Source organism: Cryptotermes secundus, unplaced genomic scaffold, assembly GCF_002891405.2.
Source record: "Cryptotermes secundus unplaced genomic scaffold, Csec_1.0 scaffold94, whole genome shotgun sequence".
NCBI classification, from domain to species: Eukaryota; Metazoa; Arthropoda; class Insecta; order Blattodea; family Kalotermitidae; genus Cryptotermes; species Cryptotermes secundus.
This window is the reverse complement of record NW_019737391.1, coordinates 2,437,782-2,447,657: the sequence shown is the minus strand read 5'-3', so window position 1 is coordinate 2,447,657 and position 9,876 is coordinate 2,437,782. Positions and strand designations below refer to the sequence as shown.

Here is a 9,876-nt window from a genome sequence, read left to right as displayed (position 1 = left end):
AAGCACACATCTTATTCGGTCCGCGACCCACACGTATCCATCACCACCCATCCCCAAAACTCTGTAGTGAACCATGAGAAATAGATTCGTCCTGTAGACTGAACGTGCTAAAGAAATTCATTTTTTTTTCTGTAGTGCAGTACAGAGCGTGTGAGTGATTGGAAATCTAATGTAAAGTTGCGCAGCTCACCGTGTTCAGAAGTTCAGAAAGAGAGACCAAACATTGCTTCACACACTCCAGTACTTAGGTTACAGCCGTACACTGCAATCTCGCAAAATGAAATATTGGAAAAGGGTGTATTCCGTAATATAGCATACAAAAATTATCAATTGCTTTCTTTGAAGTTTATTGAGCTCACTGAAAAGTATGAATAATGAAACTTAAAATTAATTAAGTCGCCCATATTGGATCTCAGCAAAATCTCTAGCAGAATTCATGAAATTCATTGAAAAATCCATTTATGACATTGCATACATCAGGTTTTATTATGGACGAATAAGCCTGGAGACTGAAAGTACCACCCAACGCCTGGTGGAAGCCTCAAATATCGAATTTAATCAAAATCTTTGGAACGGTTCTTGTGACACAATGCAAGTTTATTTGTGGTCTTACGTAAACTAGGCTTTATTACAGATATATGTGGCTCAAAACTGAAACTTGCGATGAACATTTTGCAAGTCTTCCATATAGAATTTCAACAAAATCTGCGGACAGGCTTATGAACACAATAAAAATCCCATTTAACTACCTAACTTCATGGAGCTGAGCCCTTCTCGAGAAGCCGCCAATTGTGCAGCTACTCAAGAACTTCTCAGAATTTCATGGAACCCGAAGATTCATTACCGGGTTTACAAGAGCCCCCCACTGCCCCTATCCTGAGCTAGATCGATCAAGTCCATACCGCTCCATCCTATTTAAGATCCGTTTTAATAATATCTACCCACCTACTTCTTGGTCATCTTAGTCGTATTTTTCCTTCTGGCTTTCCCACCAATACTCTATATGCATTCCTCTTCTACCCATTCGTGCTACATTCCCTGCCCATCTCATCCTCCTTCACTTGATCATTCTAATTATACTTGGTGAATTGTACAAGGTATGAAGCTCGTCATGATGCAATATTCTCCTACCAAAAATTCCATTTATAGACTCATGTTAACTAGACTTTATTGTGGACCATATGGCTGAAAGTCTGAATTGCCCAAATTTTATTCGAAATCTTCACTACGGAATTTCCGCTATATATCTGAACGATTTATTGGATATTTAGACGAGTTCATGTATGATTTTAACTAGGCTTTATTTTGGTATTAGCATGGCCCAAAACCGGAACTGATCAACAGAGAATAATTCAAGACCTCCAAAATCAAATTTTAAGAAAATCTGTCCAGCTGATTACGAACAAAGAAAACAACAAACTACGTGGTTTTAGTCCGAAAGCGAACCATGCCGACCGAGCGACCGCCGCTTGTCGGCGAAGTTAGTGCTAACTTTAGCGGATAGAGAGTGTAGCGTGGTCAGCGCAACGGATCCCCACGGCCGTTAATTTCGGTTTTCTAGACCGGAGACGTTACTTCCTTGAAATATCTCCTCAATTATCATCACGAGGCTGAGCGGACCCCGTTCCAGACACACTACTTCTCAGAAAATCTGGTAGAGTCGGGATTCGAACCCCGGACCTCTGGATCTGTAGCCAGGAACTCTAACCACTAGACCATAAATACGGCTGATTACACCCTGATAATCGGTCTCAGAGAGACAGACAGACACACAGACGGACATTCCGCCTTCACAAGTCACGTTCAAAGGAAATAAAGGGAAAAGGGAGAAAGTGACTTAAAGCTGGAACCAGCGCCTCTATACCTGATCATAGCTTTACTGAAGTTGACTCATGAACTACAGGCAGCCTGACGTTAGGTTTTATGGGTCCATAATTTTATGTTGTCAGCGGAGACAACTGAAATAAGGAAACGTCTATAATCTTTTCCATATCCTCAATAAATGATAAACATTTAAATGACTCTACGAGAGTGGCTATTACCAAATAGACTCCTCACTACAATAAGCTATCTGAAGAGATGCAATGCCAAGTATAGCACTGATATCCATAATTTTGTGCGCCTTATACATTACGATTAATTTGTGCATACTCGTGTATCCAAGGAGCTCGAAGCTCCCAATTGTTCTATAATCAGCTACTGCCCCCAAACAATCATTTCGCCATATATTAGAGGAAGAATAACTCAAAAACGGCGTTTCTGAAACACTTTCAGTCTATGTGCTACTTCGACTTAGACTTCGTTTACGACATTTTCAAGGAAGATTTAATTTTTATCACGAAATATGTGTTGTATATTACGAGTATAAATACGATGACATGTAGTTTTTTTTTTAATTTTAAAACTGTATTCATTCTGTATATAGATAAATAAAAAAAAGTCGCAAATATGTCAATGTAGGCGTTTTCGACCTGTGATATGTGAAATAGGTGTATATCTCACCTACCCCTTCATTAAGACACCCAGGGTGTTTTTCGAAAATTCTACAACATTTTAATATTGCTGCCTGATAATTCTACCTTCCCAACGTTAATGTAACACTCTACCTGGTTCACTATAGCATACGTATATTTTATCCAAGGGAATCTTTATTCGCCATTCGCTCCGGTTCAGAACGTATTCTCTGGGTTTCCAAAACTGTTACAAAAAGTGAGCACGCATGCTTATTCCTTCTGTCGCACACTTCACATTTCTGACTTTCATTTCCAGTCTAACAGAGCTCAACCTTGTACAGCGTCACCCTTCAGGCAAGTCAGGGGGTGTGATTCTAACACCCTCGTAGCACAACAATCTATGCAAAGATGCTAGAGGCAATGAAATAAGCAATTTCTTGAAATCATGCAGGATTTGGTGTTCTCACAGCGGTGGTCACGAAGACTTCTATCTTCTGGGATAAAACACCGTGTAGTCCGTTGAAACTTAAGTGACGTTTCGGAGGAACATGTCTCCTCCATTTCCAGGTTCGAAGAATAAGCCAAAAAAAAAAACAGCAAGTGGAAAGCTTTGGTTTACAGACGACGCTTTACTCCGAAACGTCGGTTAGCTTTCAACAGGCTACACGCCGTTATATCCTAGAAGACAGAAGTCTCCATAAAATAATTTTGACAGACGAACAGAACTGTCAGATGGAAGACTGGGGTTCCATTCTTAGATCGCTCTAGACTTGTATTCGAGAGGTATTCGGTTCGAATCTCTGCCGTGGTATCGGCTATCGTGATTAGAGGATTTTTGCGGCCCTTCTCAGTTCCTCCAAGAACTATTGTACTATAACCCCGATTACGTCACGACCACCTCCCCCCAAATACTTTTACATTTACCATTTGATACTCCGCAGTCCAAATAGAGCCCCTTAAGACAAATGCACAACCAAAGAAAGACTTTTTCTCATAGGGTGAGACTGAGTCCATTGGGAACTGCGGCCACTGTTCTATTGTATCAGCCCAAGATGATAGATGATGATGAATGTGGAGCATTTGGAATGAGAATTGGCAGGAGAAGCCGAAGTATTCGGAGAAAACCTACCCCAGTGCCACTTTGTCCACCACAAATCCTACATGGACCTGAACTATGGCGCTGCCAAGAAAGATGCTAGTTCTGCCTTTAATTCCACAACAATACTGAGGCCTATCGCGCCTCTTGTCCAGTGGGTGCTGGGGATGGGTTTTCTTCAGGGGTTAGGCACCCTAAGCGTAGAAATACTGAGGTTAAGAATTGGTAAAACTTTGCGTCCACTCCCTGTGTTTAGTGTCATGATGTGTGCGGAGCCAGAAGAAGGCTTTACAGTTTTTTTTTTTTTACTTTGATATACATTTGTGTCATATATGTCGCCATAAAGCGTATTATATTCCAGCAGGCTAGCCTCATATAGAAGATACGGCAGTGTCAAACCACATAATATGAAATGCATGTTGCGTACATTTGCGGGACGCTTGACCTGGTCACGTATTTTGTCTGCAGCTCCAGAGGTGATGATCGTAGACGAAGAGGGACGCCCTCTGCACGACAAATACTACGAGGCAGAGAGCACCATCCAGCTCTCTTGCATCGTGCGTCACGTCGCCATGACGTCGTCAGTCGTGTCATGGCTGCATGGGGATAGGATGTTGAACTATGATACCACGAGAGGCGGCATTAGGTAAGTGACAAATAAACGCCATCTCACAGAAGTTACTCGTGAATAAAGAACACTGTTTCTGTGCAGCTGCTGGACACTACTGGCTGACGTGTCTGTTAGGCATGTTCTTCTTCAAACGAACAATAGTGATATAACTGAGTTTCCTTTTATGTCACTCTTCTATTTAGTGTACCATTCTTTGTATTTTTGAGTGCGCACACCGCGCAGTCGCCGGTCACAGCGGCCGCGCGGTCTAAGGCATGAACTCTCTTGTGCGTTTTTTCTGTTTATGTTGTTCAGTGTGTAGCAGCCTTGAGACGGGCTGCTAACCCGTCCAAGGAGTCCTACCGACTGTGTGCAGGATTAAGACACTGAAGAAGATAGATAGACAGACAGACCAGACAGACCAGACAGACAGACAGACAGATAGATAGATAGATAGATCTGTCTAGACGGTGTGGAGAAGTTTAAATTCTCTTTCACTTGTCCGAAATCGAACCACGGTCATTCATATCGTACCTAGTCACAATTTTTTTATTATTATTTACTACAATTGGGTGTTCACGCGTGGCAGTAGACCTAACGCACATAAGAATAGAATAATACTTTGAAGATGGGAGCAATAGGTTACTCCGAAACGTCGTTTGTCTCTCGCCGGACTACGCGGTGTTATATATAACCTTTCTAAGTAACGGAGTTCGGGAAGGTACTCATAGCTTGACCTCCCTATTCAGTACTTCAAAGCTTTGTCTATACACCATTATGACCTTCCTATGTCAGACTGGGTCCTTCTGGGTTACGACACCAACTAGTGTATGACAGGCGAGTACCAGGTCTTCCGAGCTACGCGCTGTCTCCATATTCCGGACAAATCCTGAAGAATGTTCCTTCTACACAGTGCTACAATCCTACCAGACTTTACGGAGTCGTAATTTATGAAACCATCTTCAGGTTCTTCACCGCTGTGAAAAAAATTAAATCATGTATCGCCCTGTGAGATTTGGGGTTCCAATGGCGGTGTCGTTGTGTAGCCTGGTGAATTTCGGTGTAACATACTGCCTCTATCTTCAGGGTACTTAAGTAACTTATTCATCTACCCTGAAGATGGACGCAACACGTTCCTCTGGGACGTCGGTAAGCATTCACTAGAGCACAAGACATCATATCCCGGAAGTTCATAATATTTTAATTTATTCAATGCTCTATAACAAATACACTTACAGTCAATTGTTCCCGTCTATAATGAAACGGTTAATAACACCAATTCACACTTAATCTATAAAATAATGTTGTTAATATTATAATCAATCCATGGGTCAATCAATCATACTGAACTGTTTTTTTCATAAGTAAAGAGGTAAAGCTGTCCCTGTACTTAACTATTCAAGCACTACGCTATGTAGGCGTATGGGGAGTGGTTGTATAGATCCACATTTTCTTGACCTCGGCACAAGTTGGAGGTGAGTTGTCTGTTTCACGTTCCGGCCGTTTTAACCCCGGGGGAAAGGTCCCCCAGTACCAAATAAATAGGAGGATGAGTGGACCCCAGAGCCGGTCTGAACGACATGGAGAAGTGAAAATTCTTGACCCCACCTGGACTCGAACACGGACCCCTCTGTCGCCCAGCCAGTAGCTAGTCGCTATACCGACTCATGCTCGAATATATGTTGGTCATGTAGCAGACTACAGATACGTTACTGAATATTACAACTTCAAATCTTAACAAGAGAGGATGCTACTGGATTATTATGCTGAAGATGCTACGTCCAAAGCACTTTGAATTGAGGTGACTCCTATTCCATAGGAACGAATACATCTCTGTTGGGCTGCCCATTGTGAAGACGTACTTAAAGGGGGGATGTACTCTATTGGTATTCTGAACACGTACCACAACGCAAAATGCATTTACCTAACCAATTACATCTGCGTGCGGCCCAAGGGACGCTTGAGAACGTGTCACTTTACCATGATGCAATTAAACAATTTTACATATAAATCAAATATTCATATTTTCAAGACTGAATAAATCCTTACATGATTACATATCTTCAACTTTCCCTTATTGAAAGTTGTAAGCTATGAGGTTCTCACGGCGGTGACTATGAAGAATGCCGTCTTCTGGGATGTGGCGTCGTTTAGATATTGTGTAAATTGACGTTTTGGAGGAATGTATTACCTCTATTTTCAGGGTGTAAAATCCGCGAACGAGGAACCAGCGTGAGTCTGCAGCCACCTGCTCACGCCGGTTCCTCGCTCGAAGATGTTTACATCCTGAAGATAGAGGCGATTCGTTCCTCCGAAACGTCGATTTACATAATATCTACACGGCATCACATCCCATAAACTGCAGTTTTCATTATTAAAAGTTTATCGTACAGCTTGCATTTTGGAGTCAATGAAATTGAAACGTCATTAGAATCTACTAACATTTACTTTAAGATGTCCAATGGCTTACTTTTAACTCCTCAAAGCCTGAAGAAGGGAAAGAGAGAAAGTAGACAGGGTGTGGGAGGAGGTTAGTAAGAGACACTACTTTAAGAGGGAAACAAAACTTTTCGGCTTCGAGAATTCCCAAGGCCGCTCGTCATTCTGGTAGAAGAATGTTCAAGGCAGGGTAAAGCTGTCACTCGCTCACATCTGGAACTGAGTCCATCTTGAGAAGCTGCCAATTGTGCAGCTACTCAAGAACTTCCAAGCATTTTATGGAACCCGAAGGTCCATTACCGTGTTCACAAGAGCTCTCCACTGGTCCCTATCCTGAGGGACCATGTTAGGTGGGTCCCTGTCATCACGGCATGGCGCGTCTTCAGGTTGCGGATGGAGTAGACGCCCTCCAGATATGGAGGGTAGCTTTGAACATATTGAATAAACAGTCGCAGTCAGCCGACAAGGGGTGGTCCTCCAGCTTTGGGGTTGGGAATGGTGCTAACAACTTCTGACCGTAAAAAAATAAGCTTGCTACGAACATTTTCAAGAAACCTAGAGCAAAGCTGTAGAAAGTGAAGAAGGTAAAGAGCTAGGATGTTGACTTTGTTATGAGCAGAGAATAGAATTTTATTGCGTGTGACTGGAAATAATTTAGTTATTAATGCCGAGGGGCTGCAATAGGGTGAAAGTTAGATTTAATATCGGAAGGGCTGCATGTGAAGCACGCAGTGCAGCGTTTGAATTTAGGTAGCAGCTGAGCAGAAACCAGGGAAAATATTGCTCGAGTTAGCAAGTCGCAGAACTTTCCGGGTCAAACTGACTTCTAGACAGCGCCTCTTTCTTGCTTGCAGGAAATATATACTTCGTCTGAATTTCAAATACAAATTGGTTAGGGTTCTTCAGGGAAATAAATGCTGTTCATTCCATGAGCATTACTAAACTAAGTGAGGCAAGCAGATTGATCTAGTCATAATATTTCAGACTTTTATTCCTGAGGTTCCCTGTTCGATTCTCGACCGTGATACAATCTATCCTCAATGACGATTTGGTTTTCTTCAGTTCCTGCATGCAAATGAAACTAGGCCATGACCTCTCCAATCCAATTCGTCATTCATGTTATCATCCTAACATTCGGAGCTAAATTACTGCTATAGATTTTTTTTATTGCTAGTGGGGAGGGGCTACGTCCCTTGTACTGCGGCCACTTCTGGCCTATTGTACCAGCCCCAGATATAGGTGAGGGTGATTGTGGAGCAATTGGTGGAACGAAGATTGGCAGTAGAAACCGAAATACTCGGAGAAAACCTGCCACAGCGCCACTTTGTCCACCACAAATCCCACTTGATCAGACACCGGGATCGAACCCGGGCTGCCGAGTTAGGAAGCCACTAACTAACCGCTTGAGCTATGGCGCGGCTTAAACAGAACGTTACTTCTATACATCTTTAAGAATCGAAGTCCATATTGTAGGGTTTTGGAGTCATATTGCCGATGATACTGTATTGGAAAGTAGTAAAGTTTTGGAATTTCCGTGTACTGCAGGTATGCTGCCTTGTCAGCAGGCGCAGACCTGGTACGCTGGTGCGAAGAGCTTGATGAAATCAATACACGGTCTGTGTACAAGCTGCAGCCCTAACATGAGCTCCAGAATGATCTAATATTCTGTATCAAATTTCATTATTTCAGATATTGTGAAACAGCTGACAGGTTTTTATACTGCCTGCGAAGTCTTCGGCCTAGATTTGGAAGCACAAGCGAAGTGTATCAATTTCCCCGGAGAATTCAATTCACCCAGAATGTCGCAACCCCTGGATGGCATTCCTCGAAAGAGGCGCTAGGCTTCGTACACAGATGGGAATAAACATGATACTCTTTCGTTGGTTGGTTTGTTTAAAGGAGATGTACATCTTACGTTTTCGTTTGGGCCGCGCCATACATCAAGTGGTTAGTGGCCAGAAGTGGCCGCAGTACAAGGAACTTAGTCCGTCCAGGTGCAGAATACATTAAACCAATACTGCATTTGATCCTGTAACTGAATCATATGAATACGGTAATTAATTATAGGGTTAAAGAACAGGTGGGGTATTTCTTAACCAAGTTTACTTATATCAACTTCCTCACGAATGGCTGCTGTGTTCTTTTACCGTCTTTAACACGAGAAACGTTACAAGAACGAGTTAGAGGCCGATACAAATAACAAACCAAACTCCGGCAGATGTTCGCGAAAGTAGTTAGTTTTGTACAAAAGCAATAATTAGAGTGTATTTATTATTGTCTATAAATTAAGCAGAGGAATAACGAACGTCAATTAAAAGGAGAATGATAGCATACATAATTATTTTGTCTGCCCTATCTTCATTTGCTTGCCAGTGCTTTTAGTTTTCCAGTTGTATACGTGTACAGTTAACCCCACTGTTCCCTCAGACTGAGTAACTTCAAATGAGAGTCTGTTTATGGTTCATGCTTAACTTCAGAGGGAAAGTATTTCTACAGGCGCGGTGAATGCAGTTTCGCTGTAACTTTCACGAAAGAAGGATGGAATATATCCAAAAGAAGTTCAAATTTACGTGAAAAACATTTCCGAGCTTCGGCGACTACTGGGAAAAACGCTAAAATAATCACACCAACAGAAAACATCCACCCACCACAGGAATGAACGGAAATTGAATTTGCTTCGTAAGAATAACAACGGATTGGCCGCGAGAAATATGTATAGAAGATAGGGGTTTATCTGTTCTCTGGGAGAGATGGAAGGAAAATTCAGTGCTGAGGTTTAATTCATATCAAAACTTAGAAGTTCATGGGCCATGTAGTCAATCATGGAAGACAGAGCAAGAGGAAATAGCTTTAGCATTAAAGAGTATACACTTCCATTCAATGTTTCCGGGTTCTTGATTAAGTATATCCGGTTTGAATTAACCGAACCAGAAAGAAATTCCTGCTTTACGCTATCAGTTTTCAATTATAACGCGATGATTTTGCAAAGTATCGCATCAATTAAAGCAGTAACAAACTTGAAACGTTTATCTCACGCTGAACACACCTGTCTTCTTTGTTGTTTTGGTGGTGACAATGTTTTAAATTTATATTGTTTAAAGAAACATTTGTAGACATTACCTCAGTTCACAGCTGCAACAGCAAGCCTTGATTTGTGGTATTTTAACTATGATCTCCGGCTTACCTGGGAAAGAAAAAGAGACGATATAAGAAATTAAATAGAGAACACGAAAGTGTATGAAATATAATAAGGCCGCGCCATAGCTCAAGCGGTTAGT

The 9,876-nt window shown here is 41.9% G+C and overlaps 1 protein-coding gene and 1 long non-coding RNA gene across 4 annotated transcripts in view; one reads left to right on the top strand and one right to left on the bottom strand.

Moving 5' to 3' along the window:
* The window catches only part of LOC111870267, a 455,388-nt gene that overhangs the window by 46,694 nt on the left and 398,818 nt on the right, over window positions 1-9,876 (bottom strand). The gene's annotated exons all lie outside the window — the stretch shown is intronic.
* The window catches only part of LOC111870265 (neuronal growth regulator 1), a 408,356-nt gene that overhangs the window by 381,015 nt on the left and 17,465 nt on the right, over window positions 1-9,876 (top strand). For all 3 annotated transcript variants that reach the window (XM_023862392.2, XM_033753744.1, XM_033753745.1), the window contains exon 7: window positions 4,018-4,195. In XM_023862392.2, coding sequence (XP_023718160.1) covers window positions 4,018-4,195 — 178 coding nt within the window. The remainder of the gene's footprint in view (window positions 1-4,017; window positions 4,196-9,876) is intronic.